The sequence below is a fragment of the Eufriesea mexicana genome, unplaced genomic scaffold, assembly GCF_001483705.2.
Source record: "Eufriesea mexicana isolate 0111107269 unplaced genomic scaffold, ASM148370v2 scaffold7286, whole genome shotgun sequence".
Taxonomy (NCBI): Eukaryota; Metazoa; Arthropoda; class Insecta; order Hymenoptera; family Apidae; genus Eufriesea; species Eufriesea mexicana.
In genome coordinates, this window is record NW_016915097.1 from 190,725 (window position 1) to 214,046 (window position 23,322).

Consider the following 23,322-nt stretch of genomic DNA (forward strand, 5'->3'; position numbering starts at 1 on the left):
GAACAAAACGAATTTAGATTTATCCTTCTCTCTCTCCAAACAAAATAAAACTTCTACTACCAGAATTTTCTCAAAAAACTTTCGCAATTTTCATTCACTACCTTCAAATAAGATGAAATAAAATCCCTCCGTGGTTTTCAAAGACAAGATTCCAATTCTTACAATTTTCGCCAAAAATGAACATGTATGAGTCGAATCTCCATTTCCTCCTTTCAAATAAAATAAAACCTCCATTACCACGATTTTCTCAAGAAACATTCATAATTTTCATTCACTACTCCCGAATAAAATAAACTAACATCCCTCTTACTGCCACTGTTCAGGAAATAAATATCAACAAGTTTTCCCAAATTCCCATTCATTCCCCTCAAACAAGCCAAACCGTGGAAGACACGTCGTGCACGTATCATACACGGATGTGAGCGAAATGTCCAGTTAAGACGTATTCACCGGACAGCAATGGCTGACCGCTCGGGCAAAGTGTTAATTTCGCGTGACGCTCGCGCCGCGGTCAGGCGGCTTAAAACGGCTGACCCTCGAACTCTCGTGCACGCATACCGTCTCGAATCGTCTTCGAAGGCAATTTGAATGTGAAAATCGTGCCCGGCCGTAACGCCACGAGCATATACGCTTCTTCCTCCCCGATCATCGGCCACACGTCCCATCGTTCGAGAGCTGGTTAAGGCTCGTTCTGGTTCGAACGTGCGTCGCATGCGACGCTTACCGATTTTGTAAATGAGATGCTTTTGTTCGACCGACCATTGGCAATAGCCCGTACCCGTAACGACCAAAAGAGGGTAGCCCTTAGTTAACTGTACTCCTTTTCAGCCCGTTATCATGGCGCCTCTGATCGACCCTGCCAGCGCGAAACGCGATCACGATCGCGATTATGGTCGTCGTTTACCCTCTACATGATCATCTTCCACAGGTAGAAGAGAGTTAGGATCAAGGGGGTCCTTGAATTTGGCTGGTGCAAGTTTGGGAACTGTTCGAAGGACGCAGAGGACCCATTGGGTACTTGGGTGGATGATGATGATAAGGATTAGCGCGGTTAGGATTCGGTATTTTTGAGATAGGTCGTTTAGTGTGTTTGTTAGGGAAACATTTGAGGGGCTTGCAGTGATTTGTTTCTGTGAGAGACTGGGAGGAATTGGAAATTTGGTAGGTCCTTGATGTTGGGGGTGGGCTCTCAGAGAGGAGGAATCAGAGTTTCACAGTTAAGCCACTCGAGATTTAATTTATTCATTAAATGCATTAATTAACAGTAAATTAGTGGTGATATCACAGCCTGGTTTTTAATTCCAAAAAGTAGAATTGAAAAATTATTATTTATTTACCGAAGCTGGGATTGACTGTATATATCTATCAGTAATAGGTTTTGGTAATTCTTGCAGTGTAATTAATTTATTATATTTTTTATTTTTAGTTGATCTTTTCGATAAATTGTAGGTCAGAGATATTAATATTTTTAAGAATATTTAACTTTGCGAATCTCTAGAATGAAAATAAGTGAAAATAGAAATTAATTTCGTATTATGCACGTATCCTGCTACCCAGCATCGTGCTAAGAAAATGGATTGTACGATTGGAAAAGTAACGTCCGAAGACGATGACATTTCGCGTAAAGAATTAATTAGGTGTGGCATTCCAGCAATTGCGACACACCCTATATGCCTACAAGTGCCTTCTTTGTTACAAAACACCATTTTCCATCATGATACACCTTCAAATACGTAACTTATTTTCAACCTTCCATTCTATTTATTTATTTATTCATACTCCTCGTATAATAATAATCTATTCCTTTATAATCTTATTTCATTGATATCGATTTGAAAGACCGTGTAATATTAACTAAAAAACAGATACAAAATGAACAAAGGGTTGAAATTTCCTTTTACAAGAAAGGGTTAATATCGCGAGGGTCAATTTTATTTATTTATTAATTTATATTGCACATAAAATAATAAATTATGGCTTTATAATCCTATTTCATTGCTATCAATTTAAACAAGAAATTCGATATTATCGAAAAAATAAATAAAAAATGAATTAACGAAGGATTGAAATTTCTTTTTACAGGAAAGCTTTTTTTAATATTCAGAACAATATAGATATTGTAATTTCTGCTTATAAAATTTCAACGAAACGAAATTAAATCAGAATCCAATTAACAGAACGACAGTCTAGTTTTCCCATTTCTTCTTCGATTATCCCGTGAATGAACTGTGCTTTTGAATGAACTATCTCGCTGCTGCAGTTAACACGAGCAAAAGATAGGAAAAATAATGCATCCTGCTGTAACTCAGCGTAAAGTCAAGTTATATCTCCCATAATCACCGACTTCGACTAAACTGCAAAAATGAAATTATCGAAACACGTAATGTTCGTTGCAACGGGCGTGTTGCAGTTGCATGTGAATTCGCCATTTGCCCGGAGAATGTTTCAGATCTGGATTTTTCCAATTAATCGAAACTTCAGCGAGCGTTGCTCGATATGCAAAGCTAACAGTTTGTAATAACACGAATAAGATAGATAATGGAAATTCAGACCCAAATTGAGGAGAATATGAAGCTAGGTAATGAATACTCTGATCTGGACTATGATTACTGCGGCAGAAAGCAGTAATCTGCTTGTAGATATTAATGTAAAGGAGCTGGGACTAGGGTTACCAGTCATTTGCAAAATGGAAACGATTGATCCGGATAATTCATGCTCTCCGATGCTTTACATCCGTTTTGTTTACATAATAATCACGAGAATAGCAACATATGTCGTAGGTGATAAGAAACGATAAAAAGTGCGATACATTGAGGCTATTAAACTCTGTACCGTGTTCAAGTACATTCGATTAAATGCAATTTTTGTTCGTTTACAAGTATGGTGGGAGAAAAAGATCCATATGAGTTTTCCATTTTATTTTATTTATAGGAATTAACTGTGATAATTTACAGCGATGTGTTATTAAGCGAAGAAAATTTTATTTAAAAACTGCAGTAGGATTTGCTTTATTTATATTTATTTATGGAAATTAATTACTATAATTCAGTGTGACATGATATTAAATATGGAAGAAAATTTTCTATAGAGATTGCAGAAGGTTTTGCTTTATTTGTATTTATTTATGGAAATTAATTACTATAATTTAGTGTGACGTGATATTAAATGTGGAAGAAAATTTTATTTAAGGATCCTCACAGGATTTGCTTTATTTATGTTTATTTATGGTAATCAAACACTATAATTTGGCGCGATGTGTTATTAAATGAAGAAGAAAATTTTATTTAAGGATCACTGCGGATTTCGTTTTATTTAGCTCTAGTTATAGAAATGTACTGTTATAATTTACCGTGGTCTGCTATTATGGGTCAGAAGAAAATTATATTTAAGAATATCTGCTGAATTTTTGCTTAACTCCGTTTTCAGAAATTAATTGATATAATTTCCCGATATAAACTATCGTAAGATAGAGAAAATTCTATTTAAAGGTTGTTGCGAAATTCCTTTTATTTATTTCCATTTTTATAAATTATCTAGCATAATATATTCTGACGTATTATCATGAAACAGAAGGAAATTTCATTTTAATAAAATCGTGTTGTAATTCTTGCAATTTAAAATTCAACTTTTTATTTTGTAGAACGTATAATGACGCAGAATATTCTTTAAAATGCGTATAGTGAAGTAATGCTGCACGAAGAGAATACAAAATTTTAACTCAGGCGTAAAATAGTGGCACGAGACGGTAAAACTGTAACTTTCTCGTTTTATAACTTAAAGTTAGATTAAAAGTCGTACCGAATTTTATTTATGGGTTGGTTTCCACATCATAAACACCCCGTGTGTGTATTTTTTTCTTTTTTTTTTCATCATTTGTGCCTTTATAGCGAAAAGTGTAATTGAATACCAGCTTAAAAGGAAATTTACGCAAGTATCATAAATCACTGCGAGTATTAAGATTTTTAAAGGGCTCAACGCTCGTCAATAGCCTGTAAACACTTCGCAGATTATTCACTTTTATGGTAACTATCGTCAACAACCATATAACCATAGCTGATACAACGTAAATAAACACACAAGGTGGACTAAATGTCCTGTCGCATTGATTTTGAATAATTTTTCAAAAAATTTTTGTATGAAATTATTAATTATTATAATCACGCTATTAACCGGCAGGAGAGACGAAAATTTTTTGAAAATAGGTGGAACATTCCACGGTAATTTCTGAAATTAAAAGATATGCAACTTCTTCGTAATTTTTAATTTCATAATTTTTTTCATAATCATTTCAAAATAAAAGCTTTTTCAAAATAGTAGCTTCAACTGCACGTACGGATTTAAAATAAGAAAGAAAAAAAAATAAAAAATAAAAAGAAAATCTAAAATCATGGCTCCAATTAAGGAAAATAATATTGAAAAGCGTGATTCAAAATTTGAAGTAAATCGGACGAGAATGAACACAATCATTGATCCACTCGTTTTAAAAAGTTATGTAAAATCATCGCTATAATTAAGGAAAATAATATTAAAAAGCATGATTCAAAATTTGAAGTAAATCGGATGAGAATGAACACAGTTATTGAAACACTCGTTTTAAAAAATACGGTTTCTAGAGAAGTACGTTTAAAGTTTCGCAGTTCTCATTTCAAGCATTATAAACTCTCCGAGACCTTCACGTTTTCGCGAATTTTATTTTAAAACTCCCGCGGGTCGTTTTTAAAATCCGAAAAAATATTAAAACATGAAACGAGAAAAGAATTTTGCTTTCCACAATCGGTCTCCACACTCAGTGGTTTCCACATTTTAAAAAATCATTTTTGAAACTACACGTAAAAAGAATTTTAATATTCCTTGATCCATCACTATGGTTTCTATTCTTTCACATATTTCAAAGGACCATTCCTAAAACACCAAATATAAAAAAAAAGCAAATCAAAATTTCAACTTTTCTCAGCCACTCACAGTTATGCTTGCCACCTATATCTTAAAGAGCCATTTTTAACCAGTTAACTGTGGCGCCCCCTTTTAAGAGCGCGCATCTACATGTATCAAAAAAATCGTGCGATGACAAGTATACTCGTGAATCACAGAGTAAGTGTCGCTGTTAAAATACTGGATCAAAAAGATGAGTTTATTTTATAAAATTGGCAATTTTATTACTAATATTTACTTATTTGGTTAACATCTATTCTCTTATTGGTTGCTTTTTATGAATATCTATGAATTTTAGTGGCCGTCAAAAAATAGCTAGGTAATTTCGGGCCAGCAGCCATCAATGGGCTCAGCGCCTGGTCAGCGACACGCATTTGTTCCGTGGCGGACCATCCCTGAAAGAACTCTATCATAAATCAGCTTTCCGACTTTTGCTTTCGCCCCTTTTACACTAACATCTAAAAAACGTTATCATCGCACATAAATAAATTCGTTATGCGAACTGATAAGCTGTTTCAGCCGGTGAATACGTGGACGCATGAGTTCATCTCAAATTATTCATATTTTTTATTCGATTGTTTTATTCCGGCCTGGCCTTAAAATATTCTAAACATCTTGAAATTTGAGAATATGTTTTATTTTTCACAAAAATTACATTTTAAATAACCAATGATCACTACTTTTTGCGCATGACGAGTATACTCGTCGTGACACAAAATCCTGCCACTTCTCCATGTCGAGTATACTCGTCAATCACAACTAACTGGTTAAAACCCCAAACACGTTACAAGTAACCGAAAAATAAATTTTTTCAATTCCCTAATCTATGATACGAGATTCCTGCTTCAATCAATTCCCGTGCAAACCTCTTCCTGCACAAGAGCTGTATTACGTTCCGAAAAGGAAAGGAACCGTGTCACAGTTTGTCCACCCCGTAGTCAGATTACGAAACGTCAGATCGCAACACGCAAGACAATAAAGACGAAGTCACCTTGCACCTAGGACGAACCTTGAGCATTCCACGGGGTCCGTGGTCGCGCTATAATAATTCACAAATTGCGCAACGGCCGCGATGCAAGAGAACCCGCATTCCTGTATGCACGGCGAGCGTTCCGCTCGTTCGACGCGCGGAAGGCAAGGCGTGAGATAAGTCGAGGAAACCAGAGATGGTCTGGCCGGAGATGGGATCGCGATCGAGGCGGATCGGGGACCGTGGGTCGGGTTCGCGACGACCTAGGCAAGAAGGATCGCGCGGATAACTGTAATTCTTTTTCACAGAAAATCAGACGAAGCGAGTCGATTCGTCGCGAGTTTAGAAAGCTGATGAGTGATGGCGGGATTATGCAACCGAGGCACGTTTCGACGGTCTGGAACGGTGTCATTGTCTGTGACGGTGATAACGGATGAGGATTTTATGCAGTGCGCTCCTTGGCAGGTGGGGTGCAGGGTGTGGTGATTGGGACACTCTTTTGGATCTTGCTCGGGTGGTCGTGGCACCACGGGTCGATTATGACTAGAGTGAATGTGCTCATTTTGATAGTTTGAATAATGAAAATGCGTCTTTTCAGAATTTTTTATGTATTGTATATTGCTGACGAATAACACGAATGTGATTTCATTTCTGAAATGTCAATTTTGGGAATTTGTTGTGAAGGTATCGATGGAGTTAATAGTCAGATGGAATTGAAATCTTCAATTATGAATTTTATGCAGTATATTTTGTGATATGGTGGGGAAAAAATGATTGGTTTTGGTTAGGTTTATGTTTAGATTTAGATTAGGTGGATTTAATTGCAAAAATATTGATTTTGGGGATTTGCTGTAAGAGGATTGATGGGGATGATAGTCAGTTGACTGACGTTTGCAATGATGAATTTTATGCGGTATATTTTGCGATAATCGTGAGAAAAAAATGATTGGTTTTGGTTAGGTCTAGATTTAGATTTAGGTTAGGTGGATTTAATTGCAGAAATGTTGATTTTGGGGGTTTACTGGGAGAGGATTGATACAATTAATAGATGAAATTAAGATTTGCGATGACGAATCTTATGTGATATATTCTTTTGTGATATGCCGAGGAAAAATGATTGGTTTGTATTAGATACAGGTTAGGTGTATTGGGTGGAAAAGAAGGAGTATTAATTGAAAAATTTGCTGATCCTTGGTGCACTATTCTTGTATGAGATCATTTTAATAGTTCAAGCAACACAAATATCCTTTCTGAAATTTCATCGTAACAGGATTCATCAATTTGATAATGTATAAGTATCACCTATGAGTACTCTACATGGTAATTACCTATATATTACTCAAAAATCTATTACACAAACATTTCGATAGTTTGAGAAACATAAATATTTCTTTCGAAACTTTACTATGACAAAATTGATAAATTTGTTACTGAACTAAAATTTGATATTTGTAGTAACAAATGAAGATTTTATACAGAATTATTTATGACATTATATGAAACAAGGAGTAATAATCAATTAATTTTTTACTTCTTCGTGTACTGGTTTTGCAACTGTAAATTAAGGATAAAATCCTTAAAATGTAAATACGATTCCTTCCATAATTCTAATAATAGTAATGTTCCTCCTGAACTGGCTTCGACAGTGCGTTAAAAATAATTCATTAAGTCATGTAACATAAAATGTAATACGAGTTTTTGTTGATTACAAGACTCGTCGTAAAATGTATGAACACAAGTATACATATAATTTCTAATATTCCAGCTTCCAAATGAAAATATCCTGCTAATTAAAGGCCGCAGGAAAAGAAACCAAACGAAACCCATTTCCTGCCTTTTACATGAAACCATTTTCTAATTTTTTCCTCTTATTCCCCGCCATTTTTACTATCCCAGCGACCATATAATCCCCATATTTGCCAACCTGTCTTTCATTCGCTTTTAGGATTAAACATAACCGAGCTTTCCGAAATATTTCAAAAAATTTTGACCGCGATAATAATGCAAAATTGTAGTATTAAAACGTTTCTCCATTTTCTTCAAAAGACTATATTCCCGAATCCAACGGACAATTACCTTCTTCACCCGTTTCGTGTTGAAATACTTCCTTCTAACCACCGACAGGAATATCCACATGTCACTTTCCTCGTGTCTTTAATTACCCCTGAATTTCCGAGATTTTTCCAAGAAACCATCGTAGAGGTGTTTATACCATACGTAAATCATACTACATTAAGACGTATTCGAAGATACGAAGCTTTTATCGAGGAGGAACGCAGGACAATAACTCCTAGCAGGAAACCGAGGCCACGATTCCTTCTATAAACTTTTCGTCAAAAGCATAAAATGTGATTTATTATAAAGTTGACCAAAACATAAATAACAGCCGGGAAAGGCCCGGCTCTCTAATCTTTCGTTTCTTTTTTATCCGCCATATTTTCTAACCACGGGGAAACGTAAAACAGTCATTAAACGTGTCCTCGATAGTTAAACGTCCATTAGCACGAGGAAACTGACGGCATTTATTTGTCCCTAAGGATAATTATGGACTCCTAACTTCGCTAGGTGTATTACGAATCACGTCATCAGCTACTTGTATCCACTCGTCAACATCAGCCGTAATTTGTTTGATTGCTAACAAAATTACAACGTTCTTGCCTTTCGATCATTCTTTTTCCCTTCTTTCTCCTGCCTTTTTTCTCTCGCACTTTTTCCACGCGTAACGATATACCCCGATCGATTATGCTACCGCGTTCGTGTTCGAAATATGCAGAACGGTTGCTGGTAATTGCGATACGAGAAGAGAAATAAGTAAAGGCGAATGCCGAAGAGGGGCTAGGCTAGCTCGTCGTGAGATACTTAATAAGCACAAAGTGACAAGGAATATTATGCGAAATTACTGACCTTGCTTCCTATGTATCCTACCTGGGCCTCGACACTTTGTACGTTCCTGTGTTTTACATATCATTATGCGTTTTATGACGAAAAGTGAATATCTCTTGGTAGGAGAATTTGCGGTTATGGTGCTCGTAAATGTTAAGATAAATTTAGTTTCGAGAGAGATTTGCTTTTATTTCCGAAATTTTAATGCGAGTTTCATGTATGTTGTATTTATTATTGCGTTAATAGCATGGTATTTATTATATTATAGCACACTGTGATATATTACATCGTGATGCATTGCATGTACGAATATATTTTCAAATCGATGCGTCTGTGAATCCCACTCGAGAGGCGCCCTTCAGTCGCCATTTTCTAAAATTCCGAAGACCGATATTAATTAATACATCAAATTTAAGATAATATAACTGTATGTGAAATATCGAAATCGAGTAATTCTACGTGTCAATTACTATACTATTTCTTATTCACTGCTCAAAAAAAGATCGCTAATTTTATAGCAGAAAATCTTCGAACACCTACTTTTCTTTAGCCAAAAAATCCTCGAGTACAAAGGGTTAACCACTTGCGGTGGCAAGGAATTCACAGACGCGTGTGCCAGAACGGCCCAGTGTTTCTGTAACAATTGCCTAACGACGTGTATACCACGTCGTTGACGATTCTGCGACAAAAGCATTACGACGTGCGTGGCACGTCTTTCCAGCGCAAGTGGTTAAAGAAATAAAAATGTACCAACAAAAATAAAGTTCCAACACTAAATCGTCGCTAATGACCTCGATGTCGATGCGACGTAAAATAGAAACGAAAAAAAAGAAAAAATGGGGAAAAATTCTTAGAATTTAGAAACCTTTTAGAAATCGTGGCTAAAACTTTTGAAATATTGCACAATTGTACGAGCAAATCGCTATATGGATTTTTAATAATTATTTAGTTTTCTTTTTATTTAAATGTAGACTGGACGATATGTCTCAATTTTGTTGTACTGAAAAAGGGGATAGGAAACCTTTTTTTCCAATTAATTGAAAGTAAATGTTGATTGGCAGCACAGGAATTGTAAACGAAAATGGTGTAATGATTAAGGCTGTCAAGGTGTAATTAAAGAGCAATTATTGGAGTAGCAACCGTCACGAACGCTTCGTATATTATCTATTTTATTAATAACCACAACGCGTAGAGGCGAATAAAATTTAATTTGACGTACGTTAACCCCTAGGCAGACGTGCTAATTTCAATCCGACGAGTTAAGCGAGAGCATTTGGAATGCACCGTTGTGAATTGCTCTTGATTCGTGGTGCCGGAAAAATAATCAGAATGAAATGAATAAAAGGAAGCACGTATAAGTACCAAACTTCCAAATTCAATTTTTCGAATAAAATTGAGTCTACGAAATAACGAAATAATAAAAATACGAAGTGCGTAAGTAAATAATAGAATTAGAATGATACGAATAAAGAATAAAAATAGGAATTGAAATACAAAATTTACTGCTTCAAAAAAACATAAATTAAAGAAACTATGAAAATATTAATTTTTAATTATTTAATGTATAAAATTGTTAAATTAATTGAAGATTAAATATTTCTTTCATTATATAGTACGAATAAAATTTTTCTCTGGAATGTCTGTGTTCTAATTTTAATTTTTAAAGTTTAATTTGAGTTTCTTCCATAAATCTTTAACAATTTTCCGAGTTGCAAGTCTCGTGGCGAAAATAATTCACAGTTCCCTAAGCTCTAGAACCAGACACGATACGTTCACACTGCCTCAATTACTCTAATGTAGGATCACTGACTAATACCGCATTATACCGAGTAATGTACCAGAATAAAGATATTATCTCATATTCGACGACAATTGTTCTCTTAAAGTCACTTTGCTGGCTACATATAGCGCTCTATTACAATTTCAAATTTACCTCAATTATTGCTTGAAACTATCTAAGTCCATATATAATATTACAATCCAAATACTGCCACTAGGAAAAATATTTTTAATGAATAACAAATGAATTTTACTTGACTTAATTTCTCATGAATTCTAAAAACATTCTAATCCTCTCTTGCCTTTCAGCAACAACTCCTCGAATCATCAAAATCCAAGAACAGCAACAAACATCGAGTCAAATTACAATAACCATCTGTAATCATAACCATTTGTATCATTTAACGATTGATACATAATCATTGTATGTATTATTTAATGAGTGATACATAATCATTTGTATTATTTTACAATAATATAAAATTGTGAGTCGAAGTTTCATCCTTTCGATATAAAATTTTAAATCAAATAGTTAACACTAAACTAACTTCAATCACGTAAAATGACCTGTAGCTGGAAAAATGGCAGAAGAGCTTTGGTTATGTGTCAAAGACGATCGTTCAGTCCACGATATTAATTGTTACATGCTCCGTTTTAATCTTAAACACTGGTAAAAGATATGTAAATCGAGAAACGTGCACACAATAATAAGCACCTATACATTAAAAGAGGAAAAATAAACACCTTATAAATAGTGCATAAAACCCTCGACAGTGATGACGTACGTCAAATTAACTTCTAACATAGTGAGGTTGTACCTCAGAATGACTCCGTATCATTACTATAGTAGTAACTTAACGTTAAATTGATTCTATATCGATAAAGGTGACTTGACGTCAAATTGACTCCCGGTCAATAGTAATGACTTGAAGTCAAATAACAAATAATAACGTCTTATTACAATTCAAGTAGAATATACCTCTATCTATGGACACTTCAAATTGACGTCATAACACTACTAATGATATGGAGTCAATTTAACATCAAGTCACCATTATTGACAGAGAATCAATTTATCTTCAGGATACCACTAGTGACTGGCAATCAATTTGCCTTCAAATCACCACTATTGACAGGGAGTCAATTTGACGTCAAGTCACCATTATTGACAGGAAGTCAATTTGATGTCAAGTTATCATTATTGACAGAGACTCAATTTGATGTCACGTTACCACTAGTGACAGGCAGTCAATTTGCTTTCAAGTTACCACTATTAATAGGAAACCAATTTGACGTCGAGTCACCATTATTGATGGAAGTCAATTTGATGTCAAGTTACCATTATTGACAGAGAATCAATTTGGTGTCACGTTACCACTAGTGACAGGCAGTCAATTTGACGTCAAGTCACCATTATTGACAGAGAATCAATTTGACGTCACGTTACCACTAGTGTTATAAAAATAGTAATCACCACTCGAAGGTTAACACGGGATAAGTTACAATTAAAAAGAAAATTGCTACATCCACTAACCCCAAGCTAAAAGGATCCAAGGTCGCAAAATTCATGTCTGGACTCTCGTTATAACACGCAAACACACTTACCACGTTGTTTCTCGGGCTCGTGCTCGACGATGAACGCAGGAACGGCCGTGACCATTTGATAATCGGCCTCGGCCACGTCCTGCTCCTGTTCCTGTTTGCTGGCGAGCAACGCTTGCATGGCACTCGCGTCTCCGCAGCTTCTCCTGGTGTACTTCGTCCTCGAAACCCTCAGCAGGGCGGCTGGGCTGATGCTCTGACAGTTGTCCCGCGGCGTCGACGTCGACGTCCCCGGCGGCTCGTCCAGGGTCGTCGGGCTCGACAACGAAAGGGCGACGTCATCGGCGCTGTGACGCCTTGACTTCGATAACCTCTTAAACATCCTTCCACCTGGAAGCAATACAGGTACTTCATGTTAGTTCTTTTGCTTTGATCTCGGGTACATTGTTTGGAGCTACAATTGTGTTCGTTGTGTTTTGATTAATTGGTACTCTCGCGTCGCGAATGAATTTTGGGGAAATTCTGACGGCTTATAAGACCGTCTCGCGATTTCGTTATGTTACCAGCCAAATTAATATCGAACAACTGTTTCAATTAGCACGAGCAAAATGAAAATCTTGGCTGGAGTCGATCGCTAGACTCTTGTACGACGATAGGAACTGAACTCTTGGAGGTCTCGATTGGTAGACTCGAACTGTTCTGTTAGGCAATGTAATCTTTAATATTTGGTTTATTAACTTTAAATATTGTATTCAAGATTTCACTTTAACTATATACAATATCTTATCGACACCGTGGTCGGATCGAGAAGAAGGAACAAAAAGACAAAAGGATTGTATTAGGCTCGTTGGCATATCACGTGACCAGGTCGAACAAGTACACAATACATTTAACAGATGCTTCGATTAGTGTAGTATTGTCATACATTCCATGTACTCTTCGAGGTTTCGTTTAGAACTTCTCTCCTCGATTTTCCTAAGATCGGTCTTAGGAAAAATCGGGAGTTCGCCAAATATTATTGGCTAATTGGACCAAGAGCGTTCCTTTGGTTTCCAAATCGGTCACCTTGAAGGAAGGGAAGGTTCTCCCAGAGGAAGACGATGGTAGAGGGAACCCTCTCCTTCAAGGCGAGGTACGCGGGGTCCACTCGTGCGCTGGTAACCCCATCCGCCGTTTATGGGCTCTCGCTAGGGCCTGAGGCTCCCAACGTGTGCGGACCACGTGGAGCCTTCAGGTCTAATGTCAGCCAAGTCTTAAGAGCCGTCGCTTAATTTCGTTAAATTAGGAAAATTCCAATACCGAATTGTTTGACCCTAAAGATCCGGCTGTTGGAAGACGGTGTCTTCCTTGTTCCACGATGGAACAGCTACCACTGGTAAAAAGTTTTTAGCCAAACTCAATTATTTTCTCCTCGATGGTAAACAGAAGCTTAAATTTTGTTGCTTTTGTTTCGTATTATGTCGATTTAACACGGGTTTTATACCAATGTGATGTCATTCTACATCTAAAAAGATAATTTTAGGTAATTTTGTATAGTCGTGATTAGCAGAAAATTCTTTGCCAGGGGTAGTAATACTGCCACTCTGCTTTGGTTTATAGTTGTTTATTTAGGGATAGAAATGTGTCGATTGTATCATATTTTTCTTTGAAATTATTAAAAATACTTGTATGCATTATTTCTTCGTGTACTTGTGTATATTTTTGTGACATGAAAATTAGCGATTTCTTCGTTTTCTTTTCCTTATTTAAATAGTAATAGTATGTATCAAATGAAGTGTTTTAGCATTTTTGTTATTTAAAAACTATATTTTGATATAATATAATGTATTTGTTAAGTACATTGTATATTTGGTTAAAATACAAAACGCGAAGATTCAATCTATACTGGTATCCGATTATTTTTGTGATCGACTGTATGTAGGAGTGTTTTGGGAAAATTAGTGTTGAATTTTGATAACGATTTTGAATTCTGAATTTTGATATCTGTATATCTGTGTGTAATTATGTAGTTAACCTAATTGTTATAGTAGAGAGAACCTTTAGCTCGCTTCTATTTATACCCGTTTATCTTGATTCTACTGTTGTTATCATAATTATGTATCTGTATTACAATATATGTAGATAATTCTTTTATTAGAAAACGATAAGAATGCTCGTAAATTCTGTAATCTTTTAGTTAATGAAATAAATTTGTTCATTCAATTTTGAACCGTAAACATAGGTCAATTTTTATCTCATGTAACACATGCATTTAATTTAACCATTTTATTTTATATTATGTGTAGTCACAGTCATCTATATATTCTATATTTAGATACATATTAGAGACAGTTAATTATGCCATATATAAATAAAATTGACACGAGCATCTAATATTCACTTCGAAGGAAATAAATATACATCAATTTCTGTCTCATATAATTGGAGTCAATTCGTACAATTTTGACATCCATATAATTGCAGTCAATTATAATTAACTATACATTACATTACATTTGAGTACATAATAAAAATAATTAATTGTTCTATTAAGGGTGGATAAAAATTCCATAATTTTTGTCTCAAGAAAACCCTAAACCTTAATTAATCCTACTATAAAAATAATAAATGTAGGTTAATTTCTGTCACCGATGTGACACTTATTTTGATTATACTACTGTAATTATAATGATCAATTACATGCTACATTTAAGTGCAAATAATTACAACATTTTCACATAGAAAGGATGAAAATAGATAAATTTGTACCAAATCCGATTTAAACTAACGGTCACGTGCACATCTTGGCAGCGATAGCAGGTCAAATTCCTCCATAGAAACGCGAGCTACCTTTGAAGTTTAGCTTCCTCGTGAAAACCGTCACATAAAAATTCCAACGTATCGATCGTACTCGTTACGATATAATAGTCGACGTGTTTCGATTCGTACTCTCTATGTACGATTTACCGTTCAATCCTCTCGAACGCGTCCAATACATCGTGGCTTTTTGCGACTTCGAGGGGGCAACGATGAACTCGACATAAATCACCGACAGACTGGGCCCAACGCAATCGAATGCGTTCGGAGGAACAATGACACCTGTGGTCATACAGTACCAAACAAAATGACAGCACATCCTATGATTTTCAATACCCCACGAATAATTTCCAAGCATTATATTTGGAAAAAAAAATAAAGTTCATTGATTTAAAAAAAGACTCCATCTTGAATTTAATTTTACCAGAGGAGATTAATATCGTATGATACTGTTGACACAATCGTTTGCCAAATCGATTAACTCGACGAGATGAAAATCAATCAAGACCTTTGACAAAAATTTTAAAAAATTCAAAAAATCGAATTGATCACTATAGTCTACGATTGGCTCAGATGACAGAGATATCGAAGGAATATTCCAAATTTGCTGAAGTTTCTTAATTATTTATGTTTAAATCGATCAAATTTGTAATTTTTCTTTGCTCCTGAAAATGCAGATATTTATTGCTCAAATTTATATTCGGTGGAAAATTTCCACAGGAAAGGGAACGAAAATGATATTTTATTCTTAAAATATTCACACCCTTGTATGATTACTGGCAAGTAAAAGATACAGGAAATAATTATTCAAATTATTTAAATTTATATTCTAATTGCAGTTACTCTAGAAAATTGTACTCTATAAAATATTCTAACTATACAAAATAACTCTATAAAGTAATTATACTATAGAAAATATTTATCTATGAATTTTATTATATAAAGAAGAATGGACTCAATTATGAATACGAATTATCTCCAATCGTTCCACGTCCATTTACTTTTGAGCAAATCCAAGTAGTCGCAAACGTTGCACTAATCTTAGAAAACACTGAAAATCATAGAGCGTGCTATCTTTTTGCCTCGTACTGTATATGTGTACGAACGTTTCGCGATATGGTTCAATGAATAATGGGAAAAAAGCGAGGAAGCTGCGTGGAAAAATAGGAAATCTAGAAGTTATGAGAGATAACTGTTATTTGATGGCGTGTGTCATGGATTGTTTTGCTCGTTGAGGATCGCTGGATGTAACTGAGGTTTACTTTTGAAGATAAGAAAAAGTATCACGGTTGGCTGCAGTCTTTCATTCTGATTGGAGAGATAGGGAATGTTGGGCGAGGTAGGTAGGTTGATTGGCGGCAATGCAATAATTTAAGGTAATAAGACTCGAGGAGTACAGATGCATATTTTGCAGTATTAGAGAGGGCTGTGTTCTTTTCGGGATGAGAGGATATTTCTGTTTCAAAAGAAGATTCAATTGCACAGTTGATTGAACTTCTGTATTGCGATATGTGGTGGATGTTAGGTCAGGATTACTACGTGGCATGATTCAGACATTGGTTGGATATAAAGTTTGTTAGTTTGATATTTGATAATTATTTGATAATAATTCAAATTAAATTATATATTTGCAGCTGAGTGGAACTTAAATATTTGGTTATAAAATTGAGGTTCATTTGATTATTCGGTGATATCAAATTAAATTGTATATTTGCAGTTTAATTGAACTTATAATTTAAATTTATGCATGGAATATATAGCCATAAGTATACAAGTAGGTATTATAAAAAATGATGTACATAATATACGATGTATAATTTGTAAATATCATGGAATATTCATAAAAATATTATACAGCTTCTAACAGTAATTAGTAACGAATATATCTATATGACGTTGAATACACTTAACAGAAAACTATGAAAATAAAATAAAATTTATACAACTATGACAGGAGATAGTAAAGGTGGTTCAAACAGTTTCTTTAGTTTTAGTTTGTCAACAGGAAATCCAAACTTCACGTACAAAACAAACTATTTCTATGCAAAGCAATAATTAAAGCGATGTGGACACACGGTATTCAGTTATGGGGTGCAGTCGTGAAATCCCATATTAAAAAAATGAAACGCGAATGATCAGTTTATCCGAGATAAACAATAAATGGATCCATAAATGGATCCCTTAAAAATGAGGATATTTCTGAAAATTCGAACCTCAGGACCTGAAAATGACTACTATTCGAGACGAAATAACTCGCTCTGTCAAGAAACACGAAGAATGGATAGATTATTATAAGTAGCCTAATCAAATTACGTCGTCATGCTAGAAACTAATTTCGAGGAGACTAAGAAGACACTTTATAGATCTCATTTTGTGGTGTAGTATACACGCGTGCGCGATAAAATCACAACTATGAAATTTAATTAACGCTGCTTTATACTGGTGCAATATATATTTATTCATTGTCTTCTAGATAGATTGTAAATAAAACATGGAGATTTAAAAAAATATAAGTAATATATTAGATAGTTTAGAATTCGTATACATTGAAGCTAAACTCAAGGTACGGAGTGTATTATTTAGTATATTTTATATAATATATTAGACTTCATGTAGATTCATGAAAGTATCACGGTAATAATGACCGATGAATGAGAAAGAAGTAAAATATTTAAAAAAAGATGGAATAACAGAAGATACTGAAAGATGAGATAAATATATTGAATTAAATTATAATTAATTGTAATACGATAACGTTAAATACGGAATTTTTAATCAAAATTTCAAGAACAGGCACTTAGACAATGATAGTTTTAATAATAGACGCAAATATCATAAGATTAATAATATTACTATTGTGAAAAATTTCCAAGTCTCAAAATATTCGAATTTATGAATCACGCAATGAACGAAAAGAAGGAAGAAAATTGGAATAAATCTTCCATTAACCCTTTCGGGAGTAAGTGTTTCTCAGTCTTGAGAATACTCTCCATTTAGCTCATTAGCGCCACCACGGCTCATATCTCCAACAATCGTCTACCGTAAATACCCTTTACATTGAATTATAATATATAAATTATATCTACGTTGAATTATTTTCTAATTTTACTGATACAATCTTGGAATGTTCCTTGGAATCAATATTTTATATATTATATTAAATTTCACGTAAATTAATAAAATGTAAGAAAATATAGAATACAAAGACTTGTTATGGTTAGATAGTTTAAGTTTCATAGTTTATTGATGCTAAATTTAAGATATAGAGTGTATTATTTAAAATATTTAATATACTATATTAAATTTCACGTAAATTAATCAGATTATAGGAAACAATGTGACGTTTGGTTGAGAGTATGGAAAGTATCAGTGTAATAAGGAAACACTATTGTAGACCAAATACATTTGATGACTATATTAATTAAAATAAAGATTACTACTACTATTTAAATATAATTTTCAATTGGTGACATACTCGTCTACTATCATAGTATATATTCTTTAAACTTCTAAAAGGAAATCGTACGTTTATACCATTAAGTACGAATTATTTATACCTTTATAATTATTACACCTTTAACTACGAATTGTGCATAATTTAATTTGATGTAGAGTTTTGGACTATGGGAACTATAAAGGTCCAGGAAAATGGGTAATGACGAATTACCAAATTCCTACTGTAATGTAATAGAAATTTAACAAAAATTTACTTGTTCCACGCCGGCCATTTCTCTTCTTGGTGCGTGCACCCGTGTATGCATCGTCGTAAAGCTAAGGGAGCAAGAACCTATTCAATGCACCTCGAAGGCCGTGTCGAATTCAACGACCCGAACATAGCCATCGACGATCTCGCAATTATTAACGTTTCTGTTCTAATTAGAGAGTCGTAAACTGACGGAATTTGAAGAGGATCCCTTGTGTACTCGGCGTATGATTTCCGCACGACATTCTCCTTTTTCGTCAAGAAATTAATGGCTTTCCGGTTCGCAGGGATTGTTTCGAGGAGTGATACAGTTGGATGGAGATTTATCTGCACGGATCAATCAGTGGTTTTATTTTGATATTGCGGGGCTGATATTGGTACAATGATGGTGGTAAGACAGTAGACGAGGTTGTAGAAATTCGCTTGGATGGTGATCGAGTATGAGTTTCGAAATTTTTCAGAGTTGCTAGTAAGTTTGTTAATTTGCATGAGGATGAGAATTGAAAATTATTTCGGAGCTTGAGGACATTTTTTTGCTGATTTTAGGTTCATGGTGGTAGTAGCTTCAGAAATTTGTTTGAAAAGCAATTTAAATTAAATTTTGGAATATTTTGGGGTTAGTTAAATTAATTAATTTGATAAAATTTGGTATACAAATAGAGAATTATTATATTCGGAATGATTCAGGAAGTTTTCTTGGAAAGTTTAGATTTGCAAAATTGGGAGAGATTTGGTAGTTTCAGGAATTGATTCGAATGTTAATTTAAATAAATTTTGGGATGTTTTGAGGTTTCTTAATTAGATTAATCAAATTCAATTTTGAAACTGAAGTTTTAGAAGATTTTGTGACAGATTCTAGATATCTGTAATTGGAAAGGCTTCAGTATATCTTGAATAAAATATTATGCAAATTGAATATAGAGATTAATTAAAAAATAAAATAGATATTAATAAACTGCTGTTTGAAACATAACCTAAATTTGATAAATAGATAGATAAATGTAACTTTAATAACTATATTTCAGTATTATATTTTTATTTAACATACTTTCATAAAATCTCATACATTTTATATACTAATTTTGTCATATTAACTCTTGAAATTTTCTTCTACTTAATAATTACTATAAACGAAATAAAAGAACTATTAGATTAATTAGAAATAAATATCTTTGAAAAACTAAAAGTTTGGAAGATTTTTCATTCAAATACAAAATAACTTTAATTCTATAACACTGTTGTCCCATGTTTCATAAAATATTAAACTATCAACGAATTTTATAACCTAAAAGTGACGAAACAATGATGTCACCCTGTACAAGAGACAATGTTCAAAAAATTCGCGGGAAAAAGTGATAAAATGTCGGTTTTTGTCAAATCACTTGGAAGATAAATAGTGTTTGGAATTGCGGCATTCTTCGCTATTGAAACTGCTTCACCGATACTCTTTACCAATGGTTTTCCGTTCCGATGTAAAAACGAATCGAAACGTTCGCCGCAAATTGCGACTAACTACCAAGAAAAATGAAAGAAACAGCAGGAAGAAACCATCGGTCAGTCACCGCATTCTTCCGATACCGGACACAGCGATTATTGTTTATATTGACTCTTTTGCGTCTAATTCTTATCTATGTACTAAACATTCGAAGACCTACTTCGTTAACTATTCACGAAGCACGAGAAAAATCTTTGCCATATACTAAATTTCAGATCAATAGCAAAACTATTTAAACTTACGATAAAATTCGAATGATTTAATAATTTAAAATAAACAGTCTATGATTCGAACGATTTTTAGCAATTTCAAAATAATACCTCAAACAATAACGGTATCTTCGTTCTAATAACCAACGTATTTCTTGAAATATAATACAAGAAAAGTTAATAACAACAGTCAACACCCATAAATTAAAACAGAAACAACAAATGCCTAATAAAAGTGTATAAATCCTCAATAGAGTAACCATAAAATAAATTATAATTAAAAGGAAAAGAAATTAAAGACGGTAAGATATTTTCCGATAATTTCGCTAACCTAAAACTAACCAAAACTAACCTAAAATTAACGAACGAGAGTCCAACGGATTCGGCGACGGTGTCGCCCTCCGTGGTAGACGGGTGTACTTACCGACGAAGCAGGCGAAAACGAGGGAAAAGTGGCGGTCAAGAACACGAGGTCGCGGCCGTCGAAACGTCCCATGTAACAGTGCCATTACGGCGATCGCGGGATATTATTTTCGAACGGCGGTAGCTCCGGCGGCATGGAGAGCAATTAACTTCTCTCTCGCGGTCGGCCACGAAGGCCGCTTGCTATTATTTATTTTCCCTCGCCAAGGTCCTCTGCCTGAGCGGGTAGAGGCTCTCGCCGAAGAGGGGAGAGACACAAGGCGACGGTGGAACGGAACAACAACCAGCGGAAGGAGACGAGGCTGGACGTCTTTCTCGGTGTGAACGTCCCAATTCTGCCACCCGCTCGCCACGCTCGGTTCCCTCCGCCATTTCCGTTCGCCGGACTTCCATCTCTGCTCCAGTTTAGAACTGCGCCGCGGCAAATACAAATTTTAATTGCGAAATTCGCACGAATTTGAGTAGCTTTTTAATTTACTCAAATAATAAGATCGGAATCAGATTTTACGACCCAAAAGTACGAAAGGATACCTTTTGTAATGAAAAACAGGGTTGAAATAACACAGATAATTGAAGATCTCTTGGAAGGAATCCTGGGTTTATGGGGAATGGATGGAAATGGTGATATATGATGGAATATTTGGGAATGGGGAGATTGATTGGAGGTGTTGTTGAGTGGTTGTTGGAGATTTGTTCTTGGGTTTGATGGAGGTGATAATGGGTGATTATGGGGTAGGAACTGGTGCTAGTGTTGCTTTCAGAATGAATTCTGGTGGTTGGTATCGTGTTGTTAATAGTTTCTGTGGTAGTATTTATCACTATATCGGATATTATTATTTATGGTGGAATTTTTTTAAATTTCATACATTAATTCTTACAGTATTATTTACTATTGCTGTTATAATATATTACTGTATAACATATTATTTATAATAATATTTAGTAGAATATACTGTAGTATTTATCATAGAACAGTATCTAATATAGTAATTATTATGGTATTTAGTTCAGTAGAGTATTTACTAATAGGGATAATATATGTATAATAAATAGAAATGATTATTATTTATTACTTTATTATTATTATTTATTATTATTTAAATGAATATATCTGATTATTTGTTTTTAGTTGCTACATATATTACCGTATGTATTTAGTATCTCTATATTTGCATCACTATATATAGTGCAAAGAGGTACACTGACTTATTTGTTATTAATTACTATATAAAATATAGTATTTATTATCATATATGACAGTGCAATACTATTATATCTACTTTATTCACTTTCAATTGCCACATATAATACAGTATTTCCTATTGCCTAGCATAACTAATTGAAAAAAAGTTTAGCGAATAAGTTACTTTATCTTTCATCAAAGCCTCGTTATAAGTCTCTCCAATTAACGTTTACAAAGTGTGCCTTGTCCTCACGAACAGCTTACACAAGTTCTGCTTAAGAATTCTCTGAAATATGCAAATTGAATCAGCCACTAATCCCAGATATACAGAAAGATATCAAAAGATCAAGATAATGTTTGTTGCTATTAAACGACAAAACTAACTTCAACTTAAACCTGACGTAAGAATTAAACACTCAGAATCACCACCATTTATGGACCATGCATAAGATTCTATAAGAAGAATCTACGTAACTAGCATTGTAAAGCATCGACCATCAGCCTTGAGACACTGATGTCCCTATCCATGTTCTTGCTTCTGCAAAATAATTCCATGTTCACTATTTCCTATTTTCATTTTGGTCACTGTACAATTTAGCAAATTTCTTTCTATTGTCCCGGGTCACTGGACACGAGAAGTTCTTCAGCTCCTAATTTAACGAAGTTAGTTGACAGCACTTGGAATTTGGCTGACATAGGTCTGCAGGGGTCGGGACCAGCCATGTGCACTGGTTCTAAGTGACCTCAGCTTTCGAAGCCATAAACCAAAGGCGACATCGTCACGGTCACCTCTCGAAAAGGGTCATCAACGCCTGAGTGACACCCCAAGAGCCTCACCTTGACGACTTTTCCATGAAGGACGTTCCTTCTTCAATGTGACATATTCGAGGACCAAGGGAACATTCTTGGTCCAACCAACTGTCAATCAGGGAAACTTCGTTCATTGGCAGCTCCTGATTGCTTTTCGTTTCAGAAGGCAATGTCAGTTTCTCATCAGTCACCAAGTGATCCACGTAGCTCAGCAGATTCTCGGTAACAACTGAGTAAAATAGATCACACAGCAATCTCACTTGATGATGATCATCAAGTGAGATTGCTGTCACACCAAGGTAAAGCATTTGCGAACAATTATTAATTTACGAATTGTTATTCGCTAAATATCCGGACACTCATAATGAACTGTGTTTGCGTCTGCAAACATATGCACAGTGAACTTCAAGCGTGACCTCGTACATATCCTCTTGACCCCTTTCTTACAATTAGAGGAGCCACGCATCAGAGAAGCGTTTTCTGTCGCCAGCTCGCTCGTAACGTTCGTCTTTCGACGCGCTCAATTAGCCCGATGAGCGAGAAGAAAGCGAATGCCGGTCTCCTTGTTCTCTTCCCTGTCTTGGTCAGGCCAGGGTT

The 23,322-nt window shown here is 34.7% G+C and overlaps 1 protein-coding gene across 1 annotated transcript in view; it reads right to left on the reverse strand.

Annotated features, from left to right (window-relative positions):
* Positions 1–23,322, reverse strand: part of LOC108552578 (uncharacterized) — a 133,793-nt gene that overhangs the window by 31,857 nt on the left and 78,614 nt on the right. Inside the window, exon 2 of the mRNA XM_017907199.1 lies at positions 12,170–12,496. Coding sequence (XP_017762688.1) covers positions 12,170–12,488 — 319 coding nt within the window. The 5' untranslated portion in view covers positions 12,489–12,496. The remainder of the gene's footprint in view (positions 1–12,169; positions 12,497–23,322) is intronic.